We start from the raw sequence: 14,259 nt of genomic DNA on the forward strand, positions 1-14,259 counted from the left end.
TAGGCCACACAGGACAGAGTCGTAAATAATAGTAGAGACATGCAGATAACGTGGAAACAAAGTCAACTACAATTGAAACTTGGAGTCCAAATGCCACTGACAGCCTAAGAAAGCCTGAGGCCTGGCTCCTCCGCTGGGCTGTCCTTGGCCTCAGTGACAGGAAGCGGCAACACGTGCCCTGGACATTTGTTGTCAGGCTCAGGCCAGGGCCTCGGACGCACGCTTCCCACTGTTTCTATGGAGGAGCATCTTTTGTTTCCTGAACCAAAGCCTCAGGATCATAAATAACCCATAGTAAACCCACTGGGGGGTTGTAGGCATGAATTATTTGTAAACGCCATGAAAGGCCCCTGGCCTAGAAGGTCCTGCACCCAGAGTGCATTACATGCACGGTTCCTATTCTCCCCAGGCCCTTCCCCAGCCCTATAATCAGCCTATTGCACTTAGAAGGATTTGGGGCTCAAGCAAGTAGCCCCAAATGGGGACATTTACCCTCCATAAAGTACACATGTGGATGAATAACAACGGATCACCACATGGCACATGACAGGGTTTCTGAGCTTACAGATGTCAGGTGAATCTTTACCTCTAATGCTAAGGAAGAAAAAAATACTTCCCTAGCCAAGCAAAGCAGACCCGACAACACCAGCTGGTGAAGGAACAAGATGCTTGGGGTGATTGGATCCAGGGAATGGTTGGTGGATTATCCAGCTCTCTTCTCCCTGGCTGCTTCCTTTAGGACTAGTATTTGACAGGAGGAAATGCTGCGTGTATGCACATGAGTACACACACCCACACCCAAACCCCCCCCCCCCCACACACACACACGGCAACAGCAACACTGCTGGCAGACAGCCCGGTCCATGGGGAAGCCTGCAAACCTCTAGCCGTGGATGTGAGAAGGGCTCGCATGCCCACGTGCAAACGGTGCCTGGCTCTGCAGAAGGAGACAGCAGCCAAAGCCCACACAGTGACAGAGGGGCAGCTGCTTTGCTCTGGCCCCCTCTGTGAGCCCTGAGCACAGGAGCAGTCACCAGCAGTGCGGAGCGGGGAGGAAGAAGCACAGAGCACCGCGGGTGCTACCCCTGCACATGGCATGGGACGCAGCTGCGCTGTCAGGTGAGTTGGGCTGGGGGACGTGGAGAAACACTGCTTGAAGTGACTGATTATAGACTCCAAGGAGTTTTGTCACTGGGACCGTAATTAGGAGCACCAGCCAACAAGCCTTGCGTCCAAAGCATCCCTGTTCAGGTTCTGACCTGAGAGGAACGTCAGAGTGGAATTAGGAGGTGCTGAAACATAAAGCCCAGGATGAAAAGCCTGGCAGCCTCTCAGCTGCCTCGACATGCAGTGACACAAACAGTGAAACAAAGCCGCTCTGCTGCTGGATTCATCTGGCCTTGAGGCAGAAGGGTTGAGAAAATTGAATTTGGAATGCCGGCTCTGCCCTGGGTTTTTCTTCCAGCCCAGCTCACAGTTCGGGGTTAGCAAAGGCATCTGCCTCCCTGCGCGAAATTTCAGCTGTGCACAGCAAGGCCCAGGTTCCCCTCTTCAATAAATAATGCCTGCCAAATCCGCTCATCCCCCTGCAACTCTCCAGTCACAGGTATCCTTTGCCTTTGTTTCTCTCTCCCCTTTCTTTCCCTTAGTCCAATTCTTTCCCCACACCCTCACTGTCCTAGAGCAAAAGAAAGCGGCTTCCACTCAGAGCAAGTTTTCTGAGTCCTCCCCCAGAGCCAAGTGAAAACCAGACAGAGAGGATGTCAGAGAAAGCAGCACCCTTCACACCCCACCCCCACCCCGAGACTTACATAATCATTTCATCATCTCTTTTATGAAATCGAGTTCAAATTCCTATGGTGAAATTTCTCCAAGTGCTTGAGAATGGGACTTCAGGGAAGGAAATGTCACCAGTTTACTACATGGCCTGCTGCTAGCTACAGCCCTGAGTAGTATACTTTGTCAGGATTTTCAGTATTGTTTTAATTGAGATACAACTGACAAGTACCATTCTATTAGTTTCAGATGTACAGCATAATGATTCAATATTTGTATATATTGTGAAATGATCATCGCAAGTCCAATTAACATCGGTCACCAAGGATTTTAAGTGATCTATGCCAATTCCTAACTCTGCAGGTGTTCTCTTCTTTTTCCATGTCATTCTCCCACCCGCTGCCATCTGCCATAGGATTTGTCCCAGGCCTGGGGAAGCCCTCTCCCTGTTTCAGTTACTGGGACCAGCTTCTCTTCTCCATGCATCCACTTGGTTACAGAGGTCCAACACGGTTAGATGCATTATCACCCCTCACCAACAGGAGGCGCCAAATGTATGATGTGCTCCAGCTGGAGGAGTGCAGAATTTTCCCTGCGATAATACAAACAAGTGCCCTCTTTTAAAAATTCATACTCTGTGAACCAGAAGCTATTTCATGTCTGGTTTAAGCACTTGCGAGGAGTGTGCTGGGACATGCAGCAGAACGCAGGAGCTGTCTGCAAATAGGTCTCCGAGGAAAAAGGCACCATCCTCGGCATGCTGTCTGCAGCAAGGGGCTTCTTAAAAATTAAATCTGTTCTGGAAAATACGCAGGCTCTTGCTATTATAGGCAGCCCAGGGACAGTCAGGTGGATGCAAAAGCCTGGCAAGTAAAAAGGTTTGAGGAGCTGCTGGGTCCCTACAACACTGCTGGGTACAGAAGAGATAGCAAGCTCACTCTGGCCCCCGGAGAGCATCATATCCTAGCCCACTTCTCCTTGGGGTCTCTAGACACCTCTAGGAAACGAGAATCCTGAAGCTGCCCTAGCCTGTAAGTCTGGGACAAATGCCCTTTTGAAGTCTTCAAGCAACCTCTTCATAGGTAAAACCAGGTGGGGTTTTAGAAAAAAAGAAAAAAAATTGAGGGGTGAGGAGACTGGCTAGTGGTTCCCTCAGCAGGCCCTCTCTTCTCGGATTCTTACTGATTAGATTCACTATTTTCCCGTCGTCCATGCAAAGACACGTTCCTGATTAAGTATCAGCCATTTAACCAGCCATCTCTGTGTGCTGTCCACCATGAGGCATGAAACCAAGCAGGACCCTGTGGGGCTCCTGGGCAAGGAAGTCCTTCTGTGTCCCCCGTTTCTTGTTTGTAGGGTATAGACTCCAGCCTCCATGGCCTTCCCTGAGTCCCAAAGGGCAGATTCGAACAGTTGCTAATCAGGGAAGGGAGGGGATGCAGAGACAAGGGGGGAGCAGCCAATAAACAATAGTGCAGCCTTGGGGCAGGGTCCTGGTTCCACCTCAAGGGATACACATAACAATATCTTCAAGCTCTTCTACGGAACTAAAACCCCCAACAAATGGAAGATGTCAGCATTCTTCATTCCAGAGAAGACCAACTGAGGCCAGATTAAAAGGATCAGAGAAGCTCATCAAGAGATTACCTGAGGCCAGATTAAAGGAGTGCAGGCCCTACACATACTCTGATCTTATCCGCAACCCCACCCTTGAACCATCGCTATAAAACTCCTCACCAGATCCTCCTGGGTTGGGACAAACAATTTTTCAGGGCACAAGCCCGCTGTGCCCCCTTTGCCTGGCAAAGCTATAAAGCTCTTCTTTTCTACTTCACCCAAAACTCTGTCTCCGACATTCAATTCAGCACCAGTGCACAGAGGCTGAGTTTTTGGCATCAGGCATGGGGGGTACCCTCCATGGGGCATAGAGTTGCCTTCCATAAAACACAAGTGTACCCCCGTAGGACTGGATTTCTCTCCCAGTCAGGTAAATTCCCACCTCCCCTCCATCAAGATCCAGCTCGAAGTTACCCCCTCAAAGCCTTTGCTAACTACTCCTGGGCTAGAAAGGGCTTAGACTCATGGTTCTCCTATGCCCACTCTGACTTTAAGGCCTTTCCCCAGCCCTGGCTGTGTTCCGGGCCCCAGCGTGACTCTTCAGCCTGCCCAGCTGCAAATCTCCAGTCCAGCTGGCCACCCAATTGAGAGCTAAAGGTCATTCCTCTGGCCTTTCATAATGGTCTGGGACAAACTGCAGCTCTGGATATTCCTGCCACAGACCATCACAAGGATTTTATGCCACCTCCATGGTGCCAGAGCTGAGTGCCAAAGAGAACTTGTCAGGAGGATCACTCTGCCTCAGATTTTCTGGTTTCTACTCCATAGTTAGATTATGTGACTCACCTGGATCCCCCTCCCCCTTCTCTGAACAAACAGCAAACATTCAAATGCCATCAGTCATCTAGCCCTGGGGTGCCTTCCAGGAGGCCCAGATGCCCTTAGGCCACAGCTCTCTAATGGAATTACACAGGAGACAGGCAGGGCGTGCTGCAGCCTCCAAAGCCCTGTGTGGCTGACGGGCTCCTCAGGGGAACTGAGGGCACAGGGACCAGGGCTGCTATCCCTGGATCTGGGACATGGGGTCCACATTAGAGGAGGGGCACAAAAGCAAGAGTACAATCTTGGTGATTGCCAGACCTGGGCTCAAATTCTAGCTCCAATTAGCTTACTGGATCTGGGGCAAATTATTTAACCTAATTGGGCCTCAGGTTGCTCTGCACAGAAATGAGATAATAATGCATATAAAGGTTTTAGCGTGTACTTGGCTGGGAAACACTCAGTATATGAGGGTGATTGTTATTATTTTATGCTGGCATCAGTGGTACCTGCAGAGGCTGAGAGATCTCTATACCCAGGGCCTGGGGAAGAAAAAGTGGGAAAGGGATGGTGTGGGATATATGGGCAAAGATTAGGAGGGAGAAAGGAGAGGTGTCTCTACAGATACCATCTTACAGTCAAGGCTTCAAAAAGCTATAGCAATAACAAGAGAAAGGCACATGGCCAATAAGTTGATGGACTTGTATGTTCATTTGTTGGTTGGTTGGTTGGTCGGTGAGTCCATTCATTCATTCACTCATTCATTCATTCAACTATTGAATGCTTACTTTGTACTAAGTTCTAAGAGAATTGATCAGGACAGAGGCGAGTCAGGCAGACAAGGCTCAGCCCTCAAGGAGCTTCTATATAGCAAGAAAGACACACAGAGTTCATGGGAAATATAGCGAGAGCTACCAGTGAGATGACCAGTGCTTATAGGATCAAAAGGACACAGGGCCTCACCTATACCAGAGAGACTGAAGAGAAGCTATATGGAGTCCTGGCCTGACTGTGGATTTACTCTAGAAGTTTAAGTTAAGTAAGGGCAGGACAAGACCATTAAGCGACACTGGTAACAAGTAAATTACACCCAACAAAGTTTGCAGTGAGAAGCACCAAAACTGGGTAGCTCCGTGACACACATTATACTAGAAACCACCTACATGGGCATCTGGGCTGGGATAGATTTGCGTGTGAGCTCCTGATGCCGGCATCCCAAGCTCCCTTGGAGGGGTTGAACTAACATTTGATTCCTTTATTCTAACATCTTAGAAGGTAGTTATCATTATGACAGGCAGCCTAGGTTCAAATCCTGACTTTCCACTTACTAACAGCAGGGGCTGGAATAAAAACCTCCATGACTCACTGGTAAAATTCATAAGAATGAGCTCATAGCCAAAGAGAAAACTTTTAAGAGTAGGAAGAGCATTTAAATGGGAACAAGGAAGCTCAGACACATGGCAGATGAGGTAGGAACATGAAATCTGACTGAGCCAATAAAATAACCGGAAAGTAACTTGCAAGGAGGGCCTTTGAGGCCAGGGAGAAGACATGTCTCAGCAGCCTTCTATTAGCGCATGTGCAGCCAGATGCTCTTGGATAATGTAAGGCTGGCTGCCCTCTAGAAAACGATGGGCTACTGAGCGCTTGTGGGGAGGTAAGGGAAAGCTGAGTTCAGGAGGCTGTTCAGAAAGCAGGGAGACTCCGCCAGCAACCTCTGCTGGGGATTTACCGAGGACCCAGTGAGGGACACTCCCACTGCTGAGTATCTTTGGCTTCTTGATGTTTCATGGACAAGACCTGTCCATTCTACAGGTCACTGACCATTTGAGCCAGAAGAGAGATTAAAGATCATCTAGTTCCTGTTTCCCAAAGATGTTCTGCAAAACACTAGCTCTGATGGATGCTATGAAGTATATTAAAATAGATAATAGATACTTATTGGTATAATTCAAAAAAGTGTTCAGGGGCCAAATAAATGTGAGAAATGTTGGGCTAAACATCTGAGACTTCAGGACGCCAACCTGCTCACCTGGGGACTGAGCCCATGGTCTGAGACTCATTAGCACCACCCTATTTATTATGAGTCAACCACACACTTCTAAGAAAATATTAGGAAGGCACATCACTCTCCAAAGGACTGCATTGGCGTGGCGGTCCTCTAAGGTAGGCCGGATCCTTTCTAACTTGTGGTAAACACACTGTGTCCCAGGACGTCAAGGATGATAGGAGTTAAGATAAATTACAGCGTCCCTCCCCCACCACTGCCTCCACGTTGGGCTCTTCCAGTCCCTCCATCTATTCTGTCCTAGAAGGAAATCGGATCTGTGATGATGAGTCCAACAGCACCATTCTTTACCAAACCTCCCTGATGAATCACCTGGTCCTCTGGTGCTACTTGGGGGGCCCAGGCACAGATCTTGGAATCATCTGTCTGGGAGATTTCCAGGTGTTACAGTTTAGCCCCTACTCCCCTTTTAAAACTTTTAGCACCTGACAGGGTCTCTGAATTCCCAGAAAAGCTAAGCTCATCAATAACAATAATGATAGCAACACATACATTGAGAACTTGCTTCGTCAAAGCACCTTTCTAAGGTACTATTACCACTCCTATATTATCAATGAATGAATTGGGGCCCAGAGAGGTTAGGTAACTGGCCCAAGGTCACTAAAAGGAGAGCCAGGATTTGAAGTATTTCAAGTATTCTTGACTTGCCTCCATATGATTATTCTATGAGCCAAACTATTACAGCCCCTGCTCTCCTTCTTTGCTCTGCTGCCTCCATTCCTACCGATAATGGAAGGGAACTAACCCAGCTGTGTACCTACTACCTGTAAGGCACTGTGCCTGGCACTTGATCACCCTTCCACAGCTACCCAGTGGGGTAGACAGGATGAATCCACAGAAGAGAAATAGTTGTACTTGTTCAAATTCCCCCCGCTGCTGCCCACACCTCCCCAGCTAACAAGTGGCTGAGCCCAGATGTGAAGATCTTCCTTTAAAGCCTATACTTATTGCAGAACTTTATTGCTACCTTGGAAATGGCTGGATATCGCCTGACCACCTGCAGTTTAAGCAGAGTTATACATAATGAAGCATGGAGCCCTTTCATTATCTCCCACCCCCGGGATCATGATGGGGTTCTGCTATATGCTTTTTGGGGTACTAGGGAGGATCCCCGAAAATCCATGGAAGGCCTCCCAGGTCCCTAACATCACTTCTGATCCTCTTGATGAAAAAAGGACTTGGCTTTGGTTTATATTTTGTTGTCCTGAAAGAATTATGGTCTTATCACTCACATCATCTGTCCCCTTCCCACCCTTAATTCCAACACCCTGATTTTAAAATAATCTTTATAGCTTGACAGTTTAATAGACGATTTTAATTCTACAGAAGCCCTCACTGTGGCAGAATGACAAGGAAAATATGGGCTGTGTAGAGATCATTTTGAAAACTTAGTTCTTCAGTGAGGAAGGGGATGTATTTCTAAGCACCTGGCTCTGTGGTGCTTTCTTTCCATCTTACCAACCTTCCAGAAGAATTTGTTCAGGGAGAAAACTGAAAGGCTTTCCAATGCCACTTATACACAGAGCTCTCTCCAAGCCTCCAATGCTTTGACCTCCTCTTCGCCAGAATAAAATGCCCTTTTGTTAAAGTGGGCTAGAAATGTACATATAGTATTCAAGACAATTCACTATGGCAACCTCAGTTTTAGAAAACTGGTGCTTTGAAACCACCAGTAACTACAGTCCCAACTCCCTCCCAAACTCACTACGTTGGGGCCTTATCAAGCTAAGAAAAATCCATCCTGGAACAAATTACTATATGCAAACACAATGCAAAACATACTTAAAAACATAAAAATACTGGCTTTAAAAATAAAGCACCCTACACAGAGAATGAGCTCCACCCTACTAATTACCTACATGCCAATTATCCCATGCACTGACTGCTGCTAATTACCTAACTGCTTGTCTGCAATACATCATTTAATTGAGGTGCGCTTCCTCTACTGTCCTAACGAGCCGGAGAACCAATCTCCTAGCCAGCACCTGGGAAGTGAGACCTCTTCCCCGGTTGTAAGGAGAGTAGAGCCCAGGCAAAACACTGATTCAAGAAAGGGTCTGGTTATAAACAAAGAGGGGCAAAGCATGAACTCAGAACCTCCCAGACTGAAGGTGGAAGGTGAGGATGGGTGGCGGGGAAGAGAGGGAATAAATATGTAGCGAGTGGTTCCTATAGGCACTATGTCAACTTTTTTTGTTTTAATGCATATGATCTTCTCAATAAACCTAGTTAGGAGGGACTTTTATTAGACCCTTTTCACAGATGAGGAAACTGAGGCTTAGAATAGCTCAGTAACTTGCACAAGGGCACACAGCTAGTCAGCAGTCACACCAGGGTTCAAAACCAGGTCCTTAACTCCAAAGCGGGTGCTCTTTTTAGTAAGTCACTAACATCACGGCCAAGCTGACCTGCTGGGCCATGCCTCCCCAGCACACCCACCAATGGTGTGGCTGTCACTTTGATGGGAAAACCTCTCATGTCTCGCAACCTGGGATACGACTGGGATTTACTGTACAATAAAGTATCCTCCAAGTGTCCTGAAGGATACCAAAGGTCATTGGAGATATTTTGGAGACAATCTGTGTCACCCCTGAAAAGTCAACAGACTGGGAGAAAGCAGAAGCTGAAGAATGCCAACATGGGAAAAGCTGAGAGCCACACTTAATCAAGGCCCACCACAGGATGCAATGCTGCTTATCAGGAAGATGGGAGCGGTGCCGGTTTGGAATCTACCCCTTATGAGCTGGGTGGCCTTGGAAAAGTGATTCTCTTCTCCATGGGGTCCTAGTTGCTTCCTTTGAGAAGTGGGGTTGGTACTTTAATGTCATGAGGTTGTTCTGAGGATTTAATAAGCTGACATAAAACATATACTGACATTGTGATGTATCTGGAGTTGGTAATAATGTTACTATTAATAGTGCACAAAGCTCCGATTGCCTGTAGGAAAATGCCCGGAGAGCCTGACATCCTAGGAAGCCGAGGGTCTGAGATGAGGAAGGTCCCACTTCCCCCTTTTTTCATGAACAACTACACGCCACCTCCTCAGAAGAGAGGAGGATGCCATGCTTTCCTCTTGGCAAAATACTGATGCCCTGGTGCCTGACCTAACAGGTCAGAACAACCTCATTTTTCCCTCCTTGAATGGAACTAGCCAAAAGAGTGGGTGTGCGCTGACCTCGCCACTGACAGGAGCTAAAGGGACAGTGAGGCCAGAGCAGCTGGCCCCTCCTTTGCTGCAAGAGGTGCAGAGAACCCTGGGATAACATCCACCCCACAGAACATTCTGCAGACCAAGTGCCCTGCCATTCTGCAGAGCGAGTACCCTGTATACACAAAGGCAGAAGCCTAAGATAAGAAAGAAGGGAGTGTCAAGTGGATGAAACAAAATAATAACAACTCACAGTTTAATTGAGCACATACTATGTTCTAGAACCTGTGTGTAGGAGCTTTGCAAATACTATCTTATTTAATCCTCATAATGATCTTACAAGTAGACCTTTCCATCAGCCCCATTTTACAGATGGGGAAGCATTTAGAGCTTGCAGAAGCACTAAGTGGCAGAGCAGTATGCAGACTAAAGTCTCATCCGGCTCACAGCCCACAGACAAGGAAAACCAAAGATCAAAATGCTGGATTGGCCTTCAGGTTCTGCCTCCTTCATCCTTGCCTGTGACCTCAGGTGTCTTTGGAGGAAGGTAACAGGTCCTCCACGAGTTGGGTCCCAAGAGCAGTGTCAAGGGCTGGGTGGTGCTCATACACATGGGTTCAGGGATAAGGGGGTGAGACTTGGAATACAGAGGCCAGGGTCAGCCATGAAGCTGTGAGAAGCAGGAGGAGGCCTGGTCAATGAGTCATTTCTGGCTCCGGTTCTTTCTTCACTATGACCTTTCTATAAAATGTCATATTTGTGAAATGAGGGTGGTGGTGAAATGGAGGAGAGACTGGATGTACATTGAGGCCCCTTCCAGCACAGAGTTCTCACTGTGCACTGGAGGACATCTACAGGACCGAACGACTCCCCAAACAGATGTCAAAGGCACTGCGTTCTCAGGAATCTTTGCAAATAACACACTCGATTTTGCCAAGATAGAAACAGCCGCAAGAATACACTTCATTTGGCCAGAAAAAAATAGCTACAAGAATGATTCATGCATGTAATGTTCTCATCTTCTATGCCCTATGTAACTAGGCATTAATTCGCAAAAGGACAAAATGAGAGACTACAATGAATATACCAAAATGCCTCTTTTTTTTTTTCTCTTTATATAAAGGATCTCACTAAAATTCTCTCGGATCCATATCAGACTCATAGGCACTTGAGATTGGAAGGACATTTGAAGATCAACTGATCTGACTCTCCATTGGATGGCTAAGTCCCCTCCACAGTGTCTCTGAGGGGTCTCCAGGGGATGCCTAAATACCTCCAGGACAAGAAACCAGATACCTATTGAATTCAATGGGCAGCTCCGATCTTTTCCGAGGTCTTTCTTATACTGTCTACAGCTTTGGTTCCACCTCTGCACCTTGTGGCCACACAGACTATGCCAAATGCTCCTCCACACAGCCCTTCAGAAACGTGGTCCCCGAGTCTTCTCTTCTGCAGAGCTGTCAATCATTCTGCACTTACAAAAACAATCTGACCGCTGACACGTTGTTGTTTTTGTTGTCGTCCTTGTTTTTCTAAGACAGATTTACTTGATCCACAATTTTTCCAAGATGATTAGTCCTCCAAATAACCCAAACTGTGCATTTTTCCCAACCTATATTATCAGCAACACTGAAAGCTGATCATAATCAACTTGCTTTCATAAAAAGAAGGGATCCATCAAAAAACAGACTTTAAGAGAATCCACTTGGCTAAAACTATCACCAGCAAGCGTTCCATGTTCGCAGATAAACAAGGAAGAACTATGAATGCACATTTCTCCCCCACTACCCATTCCCCACTGGAATTTAAAAGACCAGCTTTCCAATCACAGAACCATAAAAATCATCAATCATCTGGCCACAACCTCACATCTTATCATGTGGATACTGAGGCCCAGAGATCCCATCTTTCTCCATGCCATCCCCAGATGTTTTTATAATTCCCCGTGCTGGGTTAGGCACTGGGGATACCAAGCCCTTGCCCTCCCAGGTCTCTGAGCAGGGACTCACAAGGCAGTGCAATTCAAGGAATGTAAAATAGGTAGAAGCACATTGTTGGGGTAACCCAATGACAGGTGTTTGGAACTTTGTACAAAAAACTTGGAAGGCAAAAGGCTGTTTCCTTTCTCTGTGCCTTTACTCAAGCTGCTCCTCCAAGTGCAACCCTCCTCTTTGTTTGGCAAACTGATCCTTTAAGACTCAGCTCAGGTATCACCACCCCCACCAATACTTTCTCCCTGACTCCCCCTTTATCTGCCCTTCTCCTTTACGATCCCGTAACAAACACCTTGTACAAATCACACTCATTGTACTTAGCATCGTGTACCACACTTAGCCTTCCCGTGTGGATTGTCTCCATTAGACTTGAGCTTCCTGAAGCTAGGGAACTGAGTTTTACTCAGTTTTACACGTCTAGTCTAGTTCAGTTGGCATGCACAGGATTTGATGAACAAATAAACATTTCAGCAGACTCTTAAGGGTTAACAGGAATTTGTCACACACGTAAGAAGAGAAAAGAATTCCAGGCCAGGAAGCCCATGCAGAGACACAGTGCTCTGAAAGGGTGTGGCATGTGTGCAGAGCTGTGTCGGCCATTCTCCTGGTGGGTATGGTGGGTGTGGGAAGAGTGCTGGGGTTGGAGCTCGGGGGTTAAGTTTGGGCCAGATGTGAAAAACCACATAAGCCGTGCTGAAGTTTGCAGACGTTATCCTGTAGTTAGGGTGGGGGCAAAAAGTCTTTACGGAGGGGAGTAACGTCATCCCATTAGTCTTTAAGGTCACATAAGTGGCCAAGGAGGAAGCACCGCATTGAGGAGAGACACAGGGAAGGAGGGTGTGTTTGGAGCCTATTGCTTGCTTCAGGACAGGGGGAGACTCTGTATCAGGGGCGCCGTGGTCCAAGAGCTCAGGAAGAGCCCTGAGGGGGGATGCAAAGTGTGGATTCAGGTTTGAGAGCATCGGTGGAACCAACAGGATCTGATGAGTAAACTGAAGCGTGGGAGACAGGGAAGAAGCATCAGTGTTGATGGCAGTGTTCCTAACCTGGAACCCCGGGGCGAGACAGACAATGTTAATAGAGACAGGGACCACGAGAAGAGGAACAGTTTGGGGTGGGGGGGAGATCGTGAGGTCATTTCTGGAAAGATTCCTATGACAATCCTCCCAGATGATGTCTATAGGTTGAGAGCTACTTCTTAACTAAAGGACATAAATGAAATGCAAGAAAATCAGTCATGAAAATCTCAAGAGTACAAGACATATTTTAATCCTCGCAGAGACAGACGGAGCAATTCTGATGATTTGAGGGTGAAAGAAACAAGTTCAGATAAGAAATCTTCTGGTTCTTAAAACTACAAGTCATTTCTCAGCCCGTTAAATTGACAGTTGTATACAAAATATTCTCTAGGCAATCAGATTCCATCTCTTTCTTATTTTCTGGACTCAACTGAATCATTTTCATATCTTTAAAAAAATTATTATTACCAGCTGGCTAATAGCCTCACACCATTTAGTGGGTCCTAGTCGCCAGGGAGAATTCAGTTTCTATTAATTAAGTGGTCCCACTCAGCCATTTTATTGACTAACAACCTCATTTTTTACTCATGTTTTCAAAATGCTAGAAGGTCAGGATTTTACTGAGGAAAAGCCCACAGACACACTCATGAACAAATCCCTTCTGCACCAAAATCAATCCATCTTTTAATCTAGCAACATCCTTTTCTCTCTCATTTCATAGCAAAAGCTCCGAAGAGCAAGCAACAAACAGAACCTCTACAGAACCAATTGCTCCATTTAAATAAACAGCAAAAGGACTTTCCTGGCCCACGTGGTTATCCTAAGTGTACAGAGACTGCTCTTGGTAGAAAAGAAACTGAAACTGCCAGCTCACCCTCTTCCTCAAGTTGTAGGTGAGAATGAGGTTCCGGGAGAAGGAGTGGGAGAAGGCTGTGTAGAATTCCAGCACTTTCTGCAGGGCGTCCCGCTTGATCACATGCAGGTCACAGTAGGTCAAGGCCCTGACGTTGGCACAGGACTGGGCAAGGGTGGCTTCCTTCCAGAACACGTCTCCAAACACGTCTCCCTTCCCTGAGGAGAGAAAATGGTGATGAGGAAAGTATCAGTAGGAGGTGTCTGGCCATCGGGGCTGGCTTCCCACTGTCTCCCAGAGTTGCTGTCCATTTGGCATTCCATGGCTTGGGCTCAGAAAAGGCAAAAATGGTTTTAATTTGGACCTTAGCAACAGGCAATTTAAGAAACTTTAAAATACCATAGGATATATGTCAAAGTTCAACCAATAACTTTGGGTTCATTTGTGACCTCCTGAACACCCTATCCAAAATGGGAACCCCGTGTTATTCTTTATCACCCACGGTTTTCCAAAGCATCAATCATAGTCTGCAATTATATTATTTACTTGTTTTTTGTCTGTCTCCCAACATGAGCATTCCTGTGTCTCATCTGTCCACTAACACACAGTGTCTGGCACACAGTAGGAGTTCTCGCAATATCTGCCGGCAAAAGAGAAGTGAGGAAGGAAGGCGAATTGTGGGTCTACGTTAGTGGGACTAAGAGGCGCACACTAGGCTGCGATGGGGAGGGTGTGGACTCTTCGTCAGAAGCTGAAGAACAGGGGGTGTCTCCCCCGTTTAGGATGACCTACATGGAAGGAGTCAGGCAAGAGTGGAGTTCCTCTTCTCTCACACTCTGTCCATTGCCCTGAGGTTTATGTTTGTGTGGTGCCTCATTCCTCACCCTCTCTCCCATACCTCCTTCCATGTTCCTCCCCTTGCCAAATGCCCTCCTGGTGGTATAAAAAGATGGGCCCTATATAAGTGGCATCTCCAGGATCCTCTATACCTAGTATTCCACAAGACTATATTTAACAATATATTT

At 46.9% G+C, this 14,259-nt stretch overlaps 1 protein-coding gene across 2 annotated transcripts in view; it reads right to left on the bottom strand.

Moving 5' to 3' along the window:
* Nucleotides 1–14,259, bottom strand: part of KCNH1 (potassium voltage-gated channel subfamily H member 1) — a 422,730-nt gene that overhangs the window by 80,271 nt on the left and 328,200 nt on the right. For both annotated transcript variants that reach the window (XM_061185560.1, XM_061185559.1), the window contains exon 10: nucleotides 13,256–13,452. In XM_061185560.1, coding sequence (XP_061041543.1) covers nucleotides 13,256–13,452 — 197 coding nt within the window. The remainder of the gene's footprint in view (nucleotides 1–13,255; nucleotides 13,453–14,259) is intronic.

This window comes from Eubalaena glacialis, chromosome 3, assembly GCF_028564815.1.
Source record: "Eubalaena glacialis isolate mEubGla1 chromosome 3, mEubGla1.1.hap2.+ XY, whole genome shotgun sequence".
NCBI lineage: Eukaryota > Metazoa > Chordata > Mammalia > Artiodactyla > Balaenidae > Eubalaena > Eubalaena glacialis.